This window comes from Oryx dammah, unplaced genomic scaffold (genome assembly GCF_014754425.2).
Source record: "Oryx dammah isolate SB20612 unplaced genomic scaffold, SCBI_Odam_1.1 HiC_scaffold_16, whole genome shotgun sequence".
Lineage (NCBI taxonomy): Eukaryota > Metazoa > Chordata > Mammalia > Artiodactyla > Bovidae > Oryx > Oryx dammah.
In genome coordinates, this window is record NW_024070200.1 from 4916953 (window position 1) to 4937308 (window position 20356).

The 20356-nt window shown below is 50.8% G+C and overlaps 1 protein-coding gene and 1 non-coding gene across 9 annotated transcripts in view; one reads left to right on the plus strand and one right to left on the minus strand.

Annotated features, from left to right (window-relative positions):
• EVL (Enah/Vasp-like) overlaps positions 1 to 20356 on the minus strand; it is a 149363-nt gene that overhangs the window by 43472 nt on the left and 85535 nt on the right. For 7 of the 8 annotated variants that reach the window (XM_040256944.1, XM_040256942.1, XM_040256947.1 and 4 more), the window contains exon 2: positions 5578 to 5746. In XM_040256944.1, coding sequence (XP_040112878.1) covers positions 5578 to 5746 — 169 coding nt within the window. Of the gene's footprint in view, positions 1 to 5577; positions 5747 to 18755; positions 19845 to 20356 lie in introns of those variants that run through there. The other variant, XM_040256943.1, reaches the window with a different exon arrangement.
• Positions 9587 to 9658, plus strand: TRNAG-UCC. The gene has a single exon. It is a non-coding gene; the product is annotated as a tRNA-Gly (tRNA).

Genomic DNA, 20356 nt, shown 5'->3' on the forward strand with positions numbered 1-20356 from the left:
TGAGAGTCCATGCAATGTGTTTGGGACAGATGTGTGGATGACACACAGCCGACACGTCAACTTGACCATCTGCTGAGAGGTGGTCAGTGTTCATTAACTGACGGACAGGCCTCATGGGCTGATGCTTAAAACGCTCTGTGCCTAGAGTGGCTCCATTCCTTTGTTTACCTGCTTACAGCATGCGCATTACTGCAAGTCCACCTAGGGGTGTGGATCAGCTTCATCTCACACACTGCTCCCCAGAGATGCGCACATTTCTGAGTGCCAGCATCAGTTACCTTCTCCTGTTCTGGAACGACACAGAAGTGAATTCAAGCAGCACACACTCTTTTTCGATGTTCTTTCATTCAGTGTGGCGTCTATGAGATTCACCTGTCACTGCATTGATAAGAATTCAGGTTTTTTTGATTGCTAATAACATTTTCTTTTTTGATATACCATAAATTACTTTTTTTTTTTTCATAAATTACTTATCCATTCTCCTGCCCATCATTTCTAGCTGTTGGCTATTAGGAGTAAAACTGCCCTGAGTATTTTCACATAGGTCTTTTAGTGCACATAGGTGCTCATTTCTCTTGGGTATGTTACCCAAGAGTAGGTGTATATGGACTTTTACTAGGATTTGGCAAACCATTCTTCAAAGAGGCTGTATTGACTGACGCCTCCACCAGCTCCAGTGGGAACTCCAGCTGCTCTGCATCCTCACCACATGTGGCGTCCTTTCAATTTCAGCCTTTACGTTTTAGTTGCTTGGTGTGTGTGTGAGTGCTCGGTGTGTGTGTAAGTGCTCGGTGTGTGTGTGTACGTGTTCGGTGTGTGTGTGAGTGCTCGCTGTGTGTGTGTGAGTTCTCGGAGTGCTAGTGCTCGGTGTGTGTGCGAGTGCTCGGTATGTGTGCGAGTGCTCGGTGTGTGTAAGTGCTCGGAGTGCAAGTGCTCAGTGTGTGTGCGAGTGCTCGGTGTGTGTGCGCGAGTGCTCGGTGTCTGTGTAAGTGCTCGGTGTGTGCGTGAGTGCTCGGTGTGTGTGCGAGTGCTTGGTGTGTGTGTGAGTGCTCGGTGTGTGTGCAAGTGCTCGGCATTTCTCATTCGCATCTCCCTGATATCACATCATTGATATCTCGGCATCTCCCTGATGATGCAGAGCAACTTCCATGGGCTCATTTGCGTGTCTTTTTTTTTTTCTTCTGTGAAACTCTTGTTCAAGTCTTTGTGCTCATTTTTAAGAGGCTATCTGCCTTTTTCATTTTAGGTTGTAGGAATTCTGTATATATTCTTCGTGAGTTCTTTGTCATATTCATATACACACACACACCTTCTCCTAGTCTGCCCTCTTTTCATGGTGCCTTTTAATAAAGAAAACTCCTTAACTTTAAAGAAGTCCAACTTCATTTTTTTTCTTTTACAGTTAATGTTTTTTGTGTCCTGTTCCAGGTTATAAAGATGCTTTCCTGTATTTTCCCCTCAATATGATGAAGATATTTTCATGAATCTTCTTGTAGATACTTTGCTGATTCACTTTTCATATTTAGGTTGACTTCGAATTAATTTAGGGGTAAAGCATGAAATGGGGTAAAGTTTTCTTTTTTTTTTTTTTTTTGGTATTGATATCTGATTGTTCTGGTATCATCCACTGAAACGACCCTCTTTAGCCCACGAAGTGCAATGGTACCTTTGTCATAAATCATGTGACCTTATACATGGAGGTCCACCTAGACTCTTTAAAAAATATTCTACTGTGACTGCTTATAGTTTCTATAAATGTAAATTAGGTCAAGTTGGTCAATCATGCTCTTCAAATTTTCTATGTCTGCTTATTCAGTTTCTTGCAGGTGTCATCAGAATCACCAACAAGGCTTCTGGGTGCTTCTACTTCTTCCTTTAGAACTGCCCATTTTTGCTTTATATATTTTGAAGATATATTAGAGCCTACAAATTTAAGAGTATTATATTTTTTTCAGTTGATGCTTTTTATCATTAAATAGGTCCTTTCTCTTCAGTAATACTTCTTGCCTTGAAGTCTATTCTGTCTAATATTAATACAGTCACACCAGTTTCCTTGGTCAGTGTCTGTAAGATTTATGCTTTTTCCCTCTGTTACTTTTCAACCTGTGTCTTTATATGCTTTATTATAAAACTAATTCTCCAAGCTTTGGCAGGACTAATCTAGACAAGTACTGAAGGGTAAACTTATTTTAAAAGGTCACTTTTTGTATGTGTGTGTCAGAGTCCACAATTACATTTGCACATGTTTTATTTTGAGGAGCGCAGGAACAAGTGGGAATGATTTCCTGTCCTCTTCAAGGAAGGCTGTGCAACTCCAAATACTGTCTAACATGTTTCTGAGGCCTCTGAGTAAGAACAGTCAAGAGCCCTTTACAGAGAAAGAAGCTGATGGTGGGCAACAGTCTTCCTGGCCCACGAGCTCATCTGGGCCTGAAACCTGCAGGGTCTACATGCTGGCCAAGGCCTCATGTGAGGTCTCACCGCATCCAAACCTCTATGCTGTGACAGGATGTCCTTCCCAGGACGCTTACCAAATGGCCAGCTGGCTCGTGGGCTCACAAAGCAATCCACTCTTGCATAGGATCCTTGTTAAACAGCTCTCTCTTTTATGGAGTTTAAATCTTCTTGATTGTAGTGTCCACGCAGTATTCCTAGTGCTGCTCTCCGGGCTTCAGAGAGGAAGTAAGATTTCCCTTCCATATGGAGAAGGAGCCCTTCGGAGGTTCGAACACTGTGCTCACGCCCCTTTTAGGTTTCCTCTCCGCGGGTATGTATCTCTTGCTACTGCTTCAATGGTTCACATATCAGCGCTGCTTCCGGACTTCTCACCAGTTTGGGTGCTGTCCTCGTTACAGATGCCGCGCGGCACTCAAATCTGGTCCTGACGTTCACGGTGAAGTACGACCAGTTCATGGTGGAGCCGAGCAGGACTGTAACCTCCCTCCGTCCGCACCTCTACTTCTATTACCGTAGCCTGAGAACTACATCTGGTAGCTAACACTTCCAGTGGACATAATGAACTATCATTCTCCACTAAGCTTTTTTGGTTTCTGCCCCTCATTCAGGTTAGGCCTTGGCTAATGGTGCTCTCTTACCAGTCCTTTCCCCAACATACAATCACCTGGTTTTATGTCCACCTATTTTAGCAAAATGGGGGCAAGAATTCTTACAGCGTTATCCTTTTTGGTGTTATTGGGGGAATGAAATAATAGACGTGAAGAGTGCTCCATGAGCCATAAAGAGCATTAAACACATAAGATATCCCTATCTGGGTATAAGACCAGGAATCTCTGTTTCTCTGAAGATGCTTGACCTTGTAATCCATATTGCTGGAAAACAGACCTGAGGAAACTAAACTTTTTCTCCTCTGTGCATAAAGCTTATTATAGACCAGGCCTCCTGCCACTCTCTCTAATGCCTTGGTTTACTGAGAACCTCTTTTGAGTTTCTGACTAACATGCTCCAGCCACCCAGGCAGAGTTGCAACCATGTTCCAGGAGCCTATTTGTTGAATGTGTAATTCCAAGTGGAAGGCTGTGTTGCCAATTCCTCTGTCAGACCGAAAAGATTGCTAAGGCAACTGAGTCTCTCTGAATTTTCCTGGGGGGGGGGTCACTGCTTGCCTGCCCCCACCCCCAGATGCAGGAAAGGCCTCCTCCCAAATGAGCCCCAATATGTGCTTTCCTCTGAAGGAGGCTGAGGCTCCTGAGCACAAGGTTAATGCTGGTTTCAGGGAATCTGGTTCTCCAGTCCCAAGCCCTTCCCACACACCATGGTATCTTCCCAGTGTGCCCTGCAGGGCAACCAAGAGGCATGAAGGGAGTGGAAAACTTGTCCTAATAAAAGCAACAACCACTTAGGGACACCCACTGTGATTCAGGAGCTGGACGAGGCTGTGGGCTGTATACCGAAAGTGAGCACCAGAGTGGAACTGCCTTGGCCGCCGCCCGTAGGTGTCAGGGAAGCGTGGGAGATGTCTTGGTTGTCCCCGCAGCTGGGGCTAAAGGTGTCGTGTGCCCGTGCAGTGTGTGCTGTGGTGTGCCTCTAAAAAGCAGAGCAAGAATCAGTGAACTTCAAGAACAGGGAAACAGCTTCTAGAAGCTTCCGAGAATAACCTTCCTGCCAGTAAGGCTCAACCCCAAGGGATGGAGATTGACCTGGAGGTGGCCAGGGCTCCAGGTCAGACAGACTCCCTTGGACCAGGGATTCTGAAGTGAGGCTCCGCTCCTCAGCCACAAGAATCTGAAATTCTATCGGACTGTTCTGGCCAAAGCAGAAACCCATTCAACAGGCGACACACTTTAAAAATAGAGTCTTGGTTTCTGTTCTCTTTTCTATTTGCGAACATGATGATTCTTGCAGAGATAGCAGCTAACCTGCTGCTCAGCTCAGCCGAGGACTGACCGACACGGGCTGCCAGAAGGTGCTATTTAAGGCAGAGGTTTTCACAAATGCTAAACTACAGATCTGTTCATTTCGCTGCTGAAAATGTTGTCAGTCTCTGAGAAGAGAGCTGAAGCCCTGACCAAAGTCACTGTGGTGACGCCACACAAGCCCTTTGTTTATGTCTGTGTTTCAGCCCGTGTCACGTCAGACCACTCTGTCGAGTTATATTACATGACTACCCCAGCGCAGGCGGACTTACCGTGTATTTATTTGCACACGTGCTTATCAGACACACTCACGAACTCACTCATCTGATTTGCCCAGGATGCACTGCTAAGGAGATAAATGATCCCAGAATCTTCAAATCATCTTGAAGATTTAAGTACCTTCTTGCCTTTCAAAGTAAGACTCAGGGGGTTGGTGGACCAAAACTCTTCACAGCTATAGTTTTGGTTTGGCCAAAAAGTTCACTTGGGTTTTTCCTTAACATCTTTTCTGTAAGATGTTACAGAAAAATCCTAACAAACTTTCTGGCCAAGCCAATATTTATAGCTATGTAGGCAGAGAATGTTGTTGTTTTATTCCCTACAACCCTGACTATTCACTGGAAGGACTGATGCAGAAGCGGAAGCTCCAATACTGTGGCCTCATGATATGAAGAACTGACTCACTGGAAAAGACCCTGATGCTGGGAAAGATTGAAGGCAAAAGGAGAAGAGGGTGGCAGAGGATAAGATGGTTGGATGGCATCACCAACTCAATGGACATGAATTTGCACAAACTCTGGAGATAGTGGACGACAGAGGACCCTGGCAGGCTGCAGTCCATGGGGTTGCAAAGAGTCGGACATGACTTAGCAACCGAACAACAATAACAAGGCAGAGAATAATACTAACACATTGGTACATTTTTAAAAACTGTTTCACATCTACTATTTTTATTCTAATATGATATAACACAATGAGAGAGGCACAGTGTGGATTACTGTCTCTGAGAAATGAAGCTTACAAGACAGTGTGCTCAGGGTCTAACACCTTGGAGTATGAAAATATGTAGTCAGGACTTTGAACCCAGACCTCTAACTAAACCATGACCGTGCTGTTCTGGCCGCGCTCCACCATGTCACCATGTCACATGCGTGCATGCGTGTGACACAGGATCGTGGGCATGGCCTGTCCCTCCAGCACTTACCTGCTGATCCTGAAGCTTGACTCCGACGACCCTGAAGGTGTTGCTGGCAGTGTTGTGGTAGATGTTGATCCGGCTGAAGCCCTGCTGGCCGGGTTTGATTGGTACCCATTTCTTACTGGTGTCATCGTAGACCATCACGGAAGCCCGGGCTTGGCAGATACTCTGTTCACTGCAGAGCAAGAGAGGAAGTTAAGTGTCAGCCTCAGCCACAAGGGATGGATGCTGGCTTTGTCCTTTTCTGAAAGGGAGGCCAGCTGCCACAGAGGAACTCCCTGGTCGCCAGAGTGTCCAACTCCCTACGGAAGGGCTGCTGGGTGAGGTGATGGGTTCTGAGAATTCACACACCAGGGGAGTGGAGAGGAGCTCCTGGGTCAACGTTTCCATGGAGGTACGTGGAAGAGACTCACAGCTCTGCCTTCAGGGGAAAAGTGATTGAACGGAAAAAGGAATTTCAGCCATAATGTGCTGTCTACAATATTCCAGGCCAGTGTTAGATAAGAAAACGCGCTAAAGCACCTAAGCTTTTAGGCAGCAGCCACTTCTTTTCCCCATTCTGTAGTTGAGAAAAAGCATGGCTTGGAGACTCGGAAAGATTTACACAAATTCACACAGGTATTGAGTAATTTTATCTGGGACCTCCAACCAGTTCTGTCTGACTCTAGAGTACACAGCATCAATAACATTCTTCACAACAGCCGACAAAATGCTCAACTGGTGATGTTATGAGAGTGTAGCTTCACACGAGCTATGCAGACAGTAACATGACTAGGTGAGTGTCTAAAGAACAGAGTGATGGAAATCAAAACAAGCAGATGGCTGTACCCTGTTCACTGGAGACATTTCCAAGGAACTTCCCCTGCTCAGAATATGACAGAAAACCAGGGAAAAGGCGAAAGAAGCGCCTGGAGAGAGAAGACAGTCATCAGGGAAGTCAGCGTACCACCATGCCTGCCACCAGTTTGGGGCCAGCCTCCCGGGCCTGCCGCCTCTTCACCTTCATCACCTTGAGCATCCACGCTCTCAGTCTCTAGTCTGCTGGAAGCCCCTAGTTCAGAAGGTGAGACGTGGCTGTACAGGAAGGCACACCAGCAGCAGTGGGGAGCGGCTGCTAGTGGGAAGGGAGGCCGGAGGAACACAGCTCAAGAATCCGGAGTGGAAAGCGAAGCCCAGCAGGTCAGGGCCGGTGTCTGAGGAAGTGAAAGTGTGTGCGGCAGGCACGGTCATGAGGAGACCGAGCAGGCAGGACAGTCAGTCAGTCCCGTCACCATATTTAAGGGGCAAGGAGACCGACCACTCGAGGAGGTTCCCTCGCCCCCCTCCCGGTGGTCACCAGGCAGCAAACTTGTGGTTTTATGTGACTGGCCCTCAGCGGCCTGTAACAACCTCAGCTTGGCCTCAGCAGTCGGCGCCCGAGCCTCCCCGGGACCCGCTCCCCTAAGACTCCTAGAAGGTGGAGGACCACGTGCAGACTACGATTATCCTAACGGTAATCTGGGCATGTGCACAGATACCCATGCATACACACTACCTCACCGCACATTCCACAGCAGTCCAGCCAATGACTTCACGTCCAGAGCGCCCAGACCCCCCACCCCCAAATACCTCCTCCGCTCCATCTCGACTGTGCTGATGCCCCCTCAGCTCCGCCCCGGGCCCACCCGATGCCAGCTGTCCCAGCCCTGTGTCGAGGGCTGTCTGTGGTCACACGTATTGGGAGTGTACGATATGGGTTTTGCTCTGAGATCGTGCTACACCTTTTTTTTTTTCATAATTCATTATTCATTCAACAAACAAATAAGGGGAAATCAGTGATGAGCCAAACAAGGCAGGGGTTTTCCCAGAAGACGGCCATATCATATTGGCAGGGAGAAGAAAGCAAAACAAAAAGATAACCAGGGACTTCTCTGGGGGTCCAGTGGCTAAGACTCTGTGCTTCTAATGCAGGGGACCCAGGTCTGATCCCTGGTCAGGGAACTAGATCCCACATGCTGCAACTAAGACCCAGCACAGCCAAATAAATACACACCTCAAAATAATTTTTCTTTTTTAAAAAACAAAGCCAAACACAGCACTATGCTCTGCCTTCTCTGAGTTCTGGAGCCTGAAACTGTGTCTCTTTTAGGAGAATATTAGCAAGTTATTCTTGCCTGGAGAATCCTAGAGACAGAGGAGCCTAGTGGGCTGCCGTCTATGGAGCTGCACAGTCGGACACGACTGAAGTGACTTAGCAGCAGCAGCAAGTTGTTGGTCCCCTGGCTGAGCCGTTGGGGCCCTGTCCTCATGAAGTCTGCTAGGAATTAGAGTGAACTGTATACAGAATCAGCAGACCTTGGTCCAGGTCAAGTCAGAGTCGCCCCTGATGGAAACTAACTACTAGTCAGCGTCGGGGCTAAGTGTGTTACTCACTGCTGCAGCTGTGCTCAGGCTCACGGGGAAGGGAGCGAGCAAGTGCGCGCGGATGCTGGCTCAGGTGCTGGGAGGGACCCTGAGACGCAGCACGAAGTTCGTCAGCAAGGCACAGGTGCGATCAAGTCAGGGGATCTGAGCCGAAGCCCCAGCTGCGGCACTCACTGGCATAGGATGCAAAAGCCCCAAGATGCCCCTGGGGGAGCAACCAGGAAGGATGCGTGTGGCGGAGACCCTGTGCGATGGCCATGGAGGAGCGCCCTTCAGTTCACCTGCAGAGAGCCTGGCTCCACCAGAGGTCCCAGCTGCTGCCCCTGGACACCCACCACATCTGCACAGGGGTCATGTTCTCTGCCAACGACTAAATGGTGACAAGGTGACCTGGTCCGTGGTGGGGGCAGGGGTCGTGCCCAGGAGAAACCTCCTCCTCAGCCAGGCCAGAACCCAAGATGCTTCCTCCTCAGTCCTTCCTGCCCCCTCTCCTGCAAACCTGCCTCGTGGCCTGAGGCTCTGTGGGCCTCTCCATTCCCTCCATCCTTCACTGACCTCTGGTAACTAACCTTCCTCGGGATCTTGGGGCCTGCCTCTTAGGAGACCCAAAGAGACACAGCCTGCACGGAGCAGGCTCCCCGCAGGCAGGGACACGTAGGTCTCATTCTCTGCAGTCTCAGGACCCTGGCACAGAGCAGGGCCTGCTAACCGGCCCCTGTGAAGAGAGCTCTGGAGGGGACCCCAGTCTCTCCCGCACAACACGACCCATCTTCTAAAGCAGCCCAAGCTCCCACCGAGCCTCTGATGGAGCTGCCAGCCACAGGGACTCCCTGCTCTACACACCAGCCTGTTTTGCTGCCGAGCAGCTTGAGTTTTCCTCGTCCTCAGGGACAGCCCACTCCGCACCCTCCAGAGGTGCAGAGGTGTTCCAACAGTTCTGTCTGATCCAGTGGACAAGTGAACAAACGTCTTGGCTCTGGTATCCATCATTCACATGACAAAGCCACCCCACTCTGCTCTAGGGAGTCCCCCTGGTCACGTGCTCTCTTGGGGTCTGGGTCCCACTACTGGCATGACCCTCTTGTCTTCATCTGACAAGCACAGATGCCAGTGAGGAGTCAAGACACATTCAGTGATGCAGAGATGCCCTCAGCGAGCTCAGAGCTATTCAGGAAAGACGACGAATGATCACACACCTCAGCCTGGAGGGCTTTGGGGAACTGGGGAGACTTTCTGAAGAAACTGCGGTGTGGGTTTAAAGATGCAGAGCTGTCAGCCCCAGGCGGGTTCAGGAAGGGGATGTGGGATTCCAGGCGGGGGAGGCCAGCAGAGGTGGGGGTGAAGGGGGGCGAGGACGGTGTGCTGCACGGGGGGCCAACCCGGCGGCCCCACACACACCTCCGGGGCTGCTCAGCGGAGATGGTAAGGCCTGGGTCCACCGCTGCGCTTGCCCCTGGGAGATGCTGAAACAGAAACCACTATTTTTAAAGTTGTAATTATAGTCACAGGCCCCTCCCCACTGCCCCCCCCCGTTTTTTTTTTTTACAACTTCAGGTTCAAATTTAACTTGTAGCTAAAAAAAAAATAATAATAAAATCCCTCTTTTTGGACTTCCCTGATGGTCTAGTGGTTAAGACTCTGCATTTCCAGTGCAGGGACGCAGGTTCAATCCCTGGTCAGGGAACTAAGATCCCACACACTGCACAGCATGGCCAAATATCCCTAATTTCACCCCCCACTTTGACCAGTGTTAATCTGTCTCTGCTTATTTTACTACCACTAACAAAACCTAAATGCAAGGAAGTACTTCTTTACTTAAGATATGTCTTATTATCCCATTGGGATTTTTGTTTTGTTTTATAGGAGTCAGCATTTTATTTATTATTTTTATTGAGATACAACTGATATATAACATTATACTCGTTTCAGGAGTATGAAATGTTTCACTATTTGTTTATATTGCAAAATGATCACCACAGTGAGTCTTATTATCCATCATATCTAGTTATAATTTTTTTTCTTGTTTTAGTAACTCTTGATTACTACTCTGCCTAGACACGGTCTCTGAGTGCCATGTATTCCGCGTCTTCTAACAGCTCCACGTGGGTGAGTAGGAAACTCTTACTACACACACTCCACATGCACCAGACACTTCACCTGTCCAAATCAGGTTTTTTGAGGAAAGTTAATCTGGTAAATGGGGCCTCCCTGGTGGTGCTGTGGTAAAGAAGGTGCCTGCCGATGCAGGAGACACAGGTTCGAACCGTGGGTCGGGAAGATCCCCTGGCGAAGGGAGCGGCAACACACTGCCTTGTTCTTGCCTGGGAAAATCCCATGGGCGGAGGAGCCTGGCGGGCTACAGCGCACGGGGTCCCGAAAGAGCCAGACACCACTTAGCAACTGAACAACAATTTGGTGAACAAGTACTTTCAAAAATGGTTTACTGAAAACAAGTATTTTCAAGTACAGTTTATACTGAATTGTATCTTAAACACATATGTACGTGATTCCCTTTACTAAACTGGAAAAGACTGCTGCTACCTGCACAGCCCTAGCCCCACACACTCTGCACCAAGGCTGGTCCTCCTGGGGCTCATCTCAGACACGCTGCCTTCACAAGAGCAAACCGCCACTGACCAGTGGGGCCCGTCCACCAGGCCCCTTCACACGGGGCTGCGTTCACGCGGACCACCAGGCTGACGGACTTTCCCCCGGGACCTGAGAGGCTGTTCTGAGCTGGAGGTAGAAGCAGAGCTTCTCTCCCAGGAGAAGGCTCTTACAGAGTGAGCAGTCCAAGCCCAGTCTCATTTGGGGCTTTTGTACAGGTATTTGTGTGCCCTGCAAAAAACCCCAGCCTGTAATTCCCTCCCAGTGCTGTGTGAGATGGACAATAACAAAGCCGTGGACGGCTCTCTGGTCAGGGCGTGCTCTGGGCCTCAGTTTCCTCATGGGCACCAGGCGGGTTGACCTCATGGCTCCTCAGACAGCCGAGTTCACGTTGAGCTCTGCCCAGAAGCCCAGCCCCTGGCCAGCAGAGTCAAGAGTCTTGTCACTGGTTCAGCAGTTAACTCTTCAGAGACCACTACTGATATCTCTCACTTAAAAGCGGCAAAAACAACACAAACTTTCTGCAGACAACTGTGCCATCTACTCAGGGATCTTCCTGGACTTGACCTAAGAAACCAATGATGCGCCTGTGGATAAAACTAATGCACGGGGAGATGTGGAGAGGGCAGCCTGAAGTCAGTCTCCGCCTCCCCCAACCCCCGTCTAGTCCTGGGAAAGTACAGCTTCCACGTCCACCAGCCGCTGGACTCCTGCCCCACCACTCCCTGCATGACGGAGAATGAGCCCTCTGGACCCTGCATGGGCTGTCAGTGACACCCCATCCCAGCCACACTCTTTCCTGTGCAGTCAACGTGGAATCCTTTCCACTCTACAAATACCTTTCGGGGCCTTTTCAGGCATTTATTACAACAATCTGAAGGACAGAGGATGATGTCCTAAAGTTAGGGTGTGTGTTGCATCCGACTCTGTGATCCCATGGACTGTATCCCGCCAGACTCCTTTGTCCATTGGATTTTCCTGGCAAGAATACTGGAGTGGGTTGCCATTTCCTCTTCCAGGAGGTCTTTCTGATCCAGGGATCGAACCTGTGTCTCCTGGGTCTCCTGCACTGGCAGGTGGATTCTTTACCACTGCATCACCTGGGAAGCCCTAAAATTCGAGTAAAATGATGCAAACCAAGAAGGGAACAGACAGCAATAAGGCCAACCCCAAGAGGCTTGCCAGAAAACCAAGCCCAGGGTTGAGCCTGGACACTGTCCAGCACTTGGACCTGTAAGGACCAGCCCCTCAGCGCTGTGCTCATCTCTGCCTCTCACCAGGGCTCTGACCCGTCTGTCCTGCTTCACAGCATCTGCGTTAAGCACCCGTCTGCCCCACTAAATGACGAGCTCCTTGAAGGCAGGGGGCTTTCCCCTTTGTAAACGTGGTCCCTCGTGTGCTGCAAACTGCTCTAACTGTGCACAAGCACACTCATGGTCGTGTGCCCGTGGGAACACTGCACCTACAATCCTACTCTGTTTATTCTCAGAGAAGCAGTAAGTAACTGCCAAACAGAAGCATCTGTTGCAGATTGCCATCAGTGCTGTGGGTCTCACTGCGGCCTGGGATCTTGAGTCAGGAAACCACAAGGCTGAGGTGGGCCTGCTGCAGACTGAGGCTCCCTGGAGGCTGGTGAGGGAGAGATCTGCTGCTCTGGGAAGGGGCGCGCTGCCCCCCGGGTCCCCTAGGAGCGTACTCAGGTCCGGTCACGCCTCACCCTCCCCGCTGGCCCTGCTCAGCCCGACCCAGCGGGTCCGCCCCCTCTAGACTGAACACCTCCTCACACTGTCCCGACCGACAACCTGGCTTTGCCTGGGACTGAGGGGCTTCCTGGGAGGCGGGGCAGGATGCTCAGCGCTAAGACCAGGACAGTCCCAGGCACAGTGGGGTAAGTGGTTAGACAACCGGGAGGGCCCTCTCCCTCTCCCCTGAAAACACGCCAAGCCTGAGCCTGGCTGCTGTAAGCTGATAGGAGCTGGCACCCGCTCCCAACTCCCAGCTGCTGCCTCCAGCTCTCATTTCTCTTCCATCAAGCTGAGATATACGATACCTGGGAAGACAGACCCGCACAACAGTGGCAGGTACAGCAGGTGGTGTGAAGAAAGGTCACCCAGAGGCTCTTCGGTGGGGCTGCAGCATCGCCCTCTCAGGAGGTGACACGGGAGGGCACGTGGGCACAGCAGGGCTCAGAGGCCCAGCGTGGGGGATGCCCCTGCAGCACGGCCCAAGCCTCTGGCGGTGAGCCTCCACCTGGGGGCTTGGGGCACAGGCAGGACCCGACAGCCCGCGTCCTGCCAGGATGCTCAGGGTGACTTTCCCGGCTCTCTCAGGTCTCACCTCATGCCGATGTGCCATCTGCTTAAGCCAGCACCTCCCTCGTCCGGGACGGTTTCTCTTCCCTACACACACAGTTTGCATCCCACCGTCTCAGCTTAGGTCAGTGCTACTGCCTCCAGGAAATCCCTACGCCACTCACTGCCACTGTCCTGAAGGTCTGTCAATTTTCTCTGTCTTGCACGAGGCAGGTTTTTTGTGGTTTGTTTTAAAAATATTGTTCATCTCTGGAGCCCCAGTGACTGCTCAATAATAATCTCTGCATAAATGCTTGCTTTTAGGTGTGCCTAGTTTTTCCAGGTATCATATTTCTCAGCTTCTTTAGGGATTCTTTGGGGTGGACATGAGGGGTAGGGGACGAGACCAAGACTCCCATAAGACTGGGTCACTACTGCTTTCTCTTCCTGCATTAATCTGACAAATAAACCAAGAGAACACCCCTTTTTCTGAGTACTGACTATGCGCCAAGTATATGCCCATGCCTGGTACTTAGAAACTGGATGTCTGAACAGAGGTGTGGTTTGCGTCCTCAAGGGGAGGTGCATGGCCCACTGCACTCCAGGGGTGCAGAGGGGGGCGGGGTGAACAGGAAGAACACGACCTACAGGTGGGAGTGGGTAGCCGTTTTTTAACACCACGTCAGGAAGCACATTCAGCTGCCTTCTCTCTGAGACACAAACTTGATGACTGGAGTGGATGCCAGACCTTCCCAGTGGGAACGGACACGCCCCTTGATAACAAGTAAATCCCCTCTGCTGCTGCTGCTACGTCACTTCAGTCGTGTCCGACTCTGTGCGACCCCATAAACAGCAGCCCACCAGGCTCCCCCGTCCCTGGGATTCTCCAGGCAAGAACACTGGAGTGGGTTGCCATTTTCTTCTCCAATGCATGAAAGTGAAAAGTGAAAGTGAAGTCGCTCAGTCGTGTCCAACTCTTAGTGACCCCGTGGACTGCAGCCTACCCGGCCCCTCCATCCATGGGATTCTCCAAGCGAGAGTACTGGAGTGGGGTGCCATTGCCTTCTCCTCTCTAGGGTGACCTTTTTTCTCTTAATGGGAACAGACCTGAAACAGATTTGATACTTTGTTCTAAACTTAAAAATGTTCATTCTGAAACAGTTGATGACTGTAAGAAGCAGGCGTGGGTTCCCATGATGCCGCCACCCCACTTGGCCCAGGAACCGCGATGTCACCTCGGAAAGCTGCTGAACTCAAGAGGCCCCTGCACCCCAGTGTCCTCTCCTTGGCCAATGGGAGCCACCAGCCTAGATTCTTGCTTGCCTTTTGTAGTTCAGTCATATAACCATTTTACAGAAGTGGTCCTCAAAGGTTTTTTGGTCTGAGGGCCCCTTTACACCCATATAAATATTTGAAGATGGTAGCTGATTATTACAGAAATGCAAATCAAAACTACAATGAGGTATCGCCTCACACCGGTCAGAATGGCCATCATTAAAAAGTCTATAAACAAATGGTGGAGAGGGTGTGCAGAAAACGGAGCCCTCCTACACTGCTGGTGGGAACATAAATTGGTGCAGCCACTATGGAGAACAGTATGGAAATTTCTCAAAAAACTAAAAACAAAGTTCCCATATGACCCAGCAAGCCCACTCCTGGGCAGACATCCGGAAAAAACTATAATTAAAAAAGATACGTGCACCCCTATGTTCAGAACAGCAGTATTCACAATAGCCAAGACACGGAAACACCCTACATGTCCACTGACAGTGGAGAGGATACAGAAGATGTGGTGCATATACACAGTGGAATGTTACTGAGCCATACAAAAGAATAAATAATGCAGCAACACAGAGGCAGCTAGCGATGATCACACTAAGTGAAGACAGGGAGAGACTGATACCATGTGATAGCGCTTACGTGCAGAATCTAAAATATGACACAGATGTACTTATCCATGACACAGAGACAGACTCAGACAGAGAGAGCAGACTTGGGCTTGCCAGTGGGGGCTGCAAGGGGCCAGCGGAGGGGTGGACTGTGCTCTGGGATGGGCAGAGGCAAACTCTCCCATGTAGAATGGACAGACAAGGCCCTGCTGTGCAGCACAGGGAGCTATACTAAGCATCCTGTGATAAACCATAATGGAAAAGAAGATGAAAAAGAATGTATATGTACGTGTAATCACTTTTCTGTGTGGCAGAAATTAACACAACATTGTGAATCAACTACACTTCAATAAAGTAAGTTTTAAAAAATTACTGAGGGAGCCAAAAAGCTTCTGTTTATGGAGATTAAGTCTATCTATATTTATGGTATCTGAAATTAAAACTAAAAATTTAAAAAAACGCAAGCACACATTTCCTTGGCTGTCGCAGTGACAATGTCAACACATGTCATAGAGCCTCTGGAAAATTCTACTGTGCACTCATGAGATGAGACTGAAAAAGGAGAATAATGTCTCAGTATTATTATAAATACAGTTTTGACTCAGAGCCCGAAGAGGGTAGGTTTTCTGAGCACATTTTGGGAAGAGCTGCACCACAGGAATGAAAACAATAAATCAGACATCACTGAGCAACACGCAGAATCTCAAATGGTGACTGAGGCCCAGTTTTGTGAGTGTGTCAATTAAAGAAAGGTTTTGGGTAAATGAGGAATAAATTCAGTGTCAAGCCCCCAAATCCTTGCTTCCATCCAAGCTGGTTGGGAGGGCCAGACTGCCAGGCCATGTGTGGCCAAGACTGCCGGTCTCTCCTCACTCCGATGCCAGTGTCCCAGACGCCTGGACAGCTGGCCCTGCTTCTCTGGGAAGCCTGGTGGAATCCGGAACACACATTCTGACCAACTGTTGAGAGTCTGACACCCTCAGCCTGAGCCTGTCTCAAGCCTTCCCACTCTTCCTCTCGAGGCCACCCAGCTGACAGGCCAGGTGGACACAAGGGCGGCTCCAACCTCAGAGATACTTCCGAATTCCAAGTCCTGTGAAGACAGGACTGTGTCCCCGAGTCTGTGTCCCCGAGTCTGTGTGGAAGGGAAGCAGGGGTCCACAGGCTCGGGGGCCTCTGAGGGGATCTGGCTGGGGCCAAGGAACGGGGCAGTACGTGCATCTCCGAGGGTAAGCTTAAAGCCTGGCGATGAGACCAGGCTTAGCCCAGCTGACTCCCTGATCACAGGCTCAGGCTGACAACCTGAGTGAGTGTGTGCCATCCCGGGGCACACGGGCAGGCGCAGACCCCGTGCCCAAGCAGCTCTAGGCTGGGAGGGGAGGGGGCAAAGGAAGGATGACTGACAGACAGCAACATGGGCACTACAGGAGGGCTGAGGAGGCCTCCTGCCTCTGTGGTATTACCAGTGGGAAACTACACAGAGTAACAGAGACTAGGAGCCTTGATTCAAACTGTGATTCTGGGCAAGTTCCTTTGAGAGGTTACAGATGAGCTTGCTGCTGCTGCTAAGTCACTTCAGTCGTGTCCGACTCGGTGAGACCCCTTACTTTTGAAAACACAAGAGGCCTGGCTTTAGACCCCAACTCTCCCAACAGTGTGCCCTGGAGCTGGTAAGCTGACTCTGCTGACCCCTGTCCTTACCAGCGAGATGGAACAGCGGTGGGAACCACAGAGGAGGAGATTAAATACAACATCAGATCACATGATGAGCACAATGCCTGGCAGAGAACTGGAAACTGGGTACCGCTGTTATTTTCTCTTTTAAGGGGTCAGCTGTCAAAGTCTAGACCGGCTCTCAGGCACTTCCTGCCTCAGGACACCCAGGGAAGACAACACACTCCCATCAGATGCTGATCAGAGCAGGACAGCAAAGTTTCAAGACGCTCTTCAGTGACCGGGCTCCACAGCCCTGCTGCAGGGGCAGCCCCGCTGACAGCCCTAGGGCCGGGGCCTCACGGGGCGGGGGCGCCAGAAAACCTGGCCTGCAGCTTGGCTGGACCACTAACTCACTCACGGAGAGGTTCTGCCCTGACTCTGGGCCTCAGTTTCCCCATCCGTGCACCTCAGAGCTGGACTAAATCAGTAGTTTTCAGATTTCAAGGTATTATCACCAGCAACAACTTTTCCCCTCTTAAACAAATATGGAGGAATACTTAAAAGATAAGAGAGGGCGAATCTGGTCGACGAGGAGGCTAACGTGCCTGAAGCACCACTCCCCTGGGCGCCCTACTGCAGGTGGAGGGCCTCGAGCTGCTTGGAAGATGGAGACTCACAAGCCTGCTACAGTTTTAACGGTTGAGGAATGGCTCCGCTCCCTCCTCGTTTCCTTCCAATATTGTTTTCTGCCTTAGTACACTGAGCTTCCCACAGTGTAGCTTTCGGCTGATGATGACTTTGGGCCCTGCCCTCTGTGGAAGCTGACGTGCCTTTAAAGAGGCAAGTCTTGTTTGCCACAGCTCTACTCACAAATCCCGCAAAGCTCAGGGGAATGACTAAAATGATATAAAACTGGCTGCAGGGACTTCCCGGATGGTCCAGTGTAACAATGCACTCTCAACGTAGGGGGCCCGGGTTCAATCCCTGGTCAGGGAACTAGATTCTACATGGCGCAACTAAAGATCCCACGTGCTGCAACGCAGACCGCAGATCCTGAATGCTGCAGCTAAGACCCGGCACAGCCAACTAAGTAAATGTTAAAGGAAAGGAAAACCGGCTGCAAAGGAGCAGGGGAGGCCAACTGCGTCCCTGGGCTTTGTGAGCCGCTGGGCCTGGAGGAAGGGGCTCTGGCAGCCTGGCTGAGGCCCTCAGGGTGGGGTGGGGTATGCTGTGATGGCCAAAGCTCCCCTGCTGACCAGGAGCGCTGGACGGGCCCCCTTACTGTTCTGTCCCTATCGTAACTCCCCGCAGACCGCCTACAGAGAGCCCGCTTGGCGTCCCAGGAGAACCTCCTGACACGGCTGTCCTGTGCTGGGTAGGCTCTCCCGGCCCTCCTCAACCAGCCACGCGGCCCTGAGCAAAGCTCCAAGGCTGGTCAGAGGCCAGGTCTCCTTGCCCCCTGAACAGCAGTGATGACCCTTCCTGAGCCGACCACCCGACATGGTTGAAAGAATCAAACAAGAACACTAGTGAAACAGAAGTCTGGGAACTGAGAAGGAATCTTTAAAGGGGAAGGAGTATAACTTATGCTGAGACATAGGGCTGCCATGAGTTGATGAAGTTCAGTGCCCCAAATCCCAGAAGATAAAGCTCTGTCTTACGATCCAGTCTTTCATGGGGTCGCAGGGTGGGGGAGAATCAAGTCTGAGTCGCAATCTCACCTTTGGATAGAGTAGCTCACAACTACCAGGGCAGGATGTGGACTGGCTGGTGCCCACACACGTGCCAAACCACCGCAGCCCAAGCCATCCGCTGCCTACACTCAGCCCCAAGAGCCTTGGGTAGAAGGTCGGGGCTCCGCTGTGACAGCCCATGCGGTCTCCACCTGTACAAAAGGCAACCCAGTCCCTCCCTCTGTGCCCAGGATTCAGAGAACACCCCCGAGCGTTCTCAGGCCATTCTAGAGAGAAGAGCACCTCTGAGCCAAACCCCAGACCCTGAGATAGCTCAGAGCCCCCCACCAACCGAGCCAGGTGTCTGACTTCTGAGGAAGTGCTTCTGCCACACACACACACACATATACACACAGCGCCACTAACGACAACTGGCATATAGAGGCACAGGCTGGTGCGGTGGACAGACCAGCGGACGGAGCGGGCGGCTCCATCATAACCCTAACTGTCTGGTGGCCGTGAGTCCTCCTGCCCTCTGGCCTCGGTCTCCCTATCAGTGCAACCGGGGGACCTGGGGAGGCTGCCATGGTCCCTCAGGCTGTACACCGCTACAGCTGCAGGTCTGCTCCTGAGGTCCCTCTGTCCTCTGCAGTCCCCATACTCACACAGTGGCCATGGCTGCAAGTCTGCAGGACAGGGAGCCCGAGGAGGTGAGTGCCGAGTTCCCGCCAGGCCAGCTGACCTGAGCGCACAGACTCTGGGAAGGCAGCAACTCGAGTTTTAGACTCTACTTGAAACCAAACAGGAAAAGGAAGCTGAACCAGAGACAAAGGGGAAACAAGCCCCAGTTGAGAACTGAAACCTCGGCAGAAAACAGAGAAACAGAGCTTGCGGCACAGAGCCCCCAGTGTGGGCGGCCCGCATGCCAGGCTGCAGCCTCGCGCTCCGGTGCTTTCTGCAGGGGCCAGGCGGGTGGGCGTGGCGTGGAGAAGGCCAAGGCCCTGGCTCCCCACCTGTCCCGACTCGGGGGCCCAGTGCCAATGGCTCCCTAGATGCCTTCGGAAAGGCACCTGACCCATCCTCCAGCGTGCACACATGCCATGATGGTATTACAGCTGGGGAAGGTCTCACGGTTTACTCGCGAATAAACTCCGTACTTCTGTTAGGGAGACGCTTCTCATGAATGTTGACATTTCTGTCATCGGTGGCCTGAAAAGAAAATATCTGAGGGGTGATGGAAGCCTGGCCTTGTCACTGGCTTGTTAAGGGAACCTGGGCTTGTGTTTCCTCTGCTGTAAAACGGGGTTAATCATCCTCAGTCCGCCTGTCTCCACTGGGTTCTCAGGAAGGTAAGATCCACTCCCCAGCTTTCATTCAGAACTGACTGAGAACCCTGCAAGCGTCATGCACTGTGTCAGAAACTGGAGACAAAACACCGACCTGAACGGCAGCTCTTGTCCTTGAAGGGCTTTTACTGTTCAGAAAGGAAGCGACTGACAGGTTAGCAAATTGATGTGTTAAGATGTCATTACCGATAGAGCAGAAAACAGCTGTTCCGAGTATGGTACAATAGAAAGAGTGCTTCTAACTGGAGAGCTGAAAGCACAGTCAGTGAGAGCCAAGTGTCGAAAATGCATTTTCAAAGGATTTCAAAGATACGCATCTCCCTTTAAAAGCAGCTTTAGGTTGCAAACCACAAACTTTGACATATTGTGGTTTTTTTTTCTCTTAGTTCAAAATATTTTCTATTTTACCCTGTGACTCTTTTATCTACAGATTATTGAGAAATGCTTTAATTTCCAAATGTTCGATGTTATCCTACTTCTGTTATTATTATTTATTTCTGACTTAATACTCGGAGAAGGCAGTGGCACCCCACTCCAGTGCTCTTGCCTGGAAAATCCCATGGACAGAGGAGGCTGGTGGGCTGCAGTCCATGGGGTCGCCAAGAGTCGGAAACGACTGAGCGACTTCACTTTCACTTTTCCCTTTCATCCACTGGAGAAGGAAATGGCACCCCACTCCAGTGTTCTTGCCTGGAGAATCCCAGGGACGGGGGAGCCTGACGGGCTACCATCTATGGGGTCACACAGGGTCGGACACGACTGACGCGACTTAGCAGAACTTAATGCTACTGTGGTCAAAGAACATACACAGGAGTCTTTCTTCATTTTTCCTGTATGACTTCCATCCTTTTAAATTTATGGAGGCTTGTTCAACGGCCCAGAAGGTAGTTGGTCTTGGTGACTGTGCTACACGCACAAGG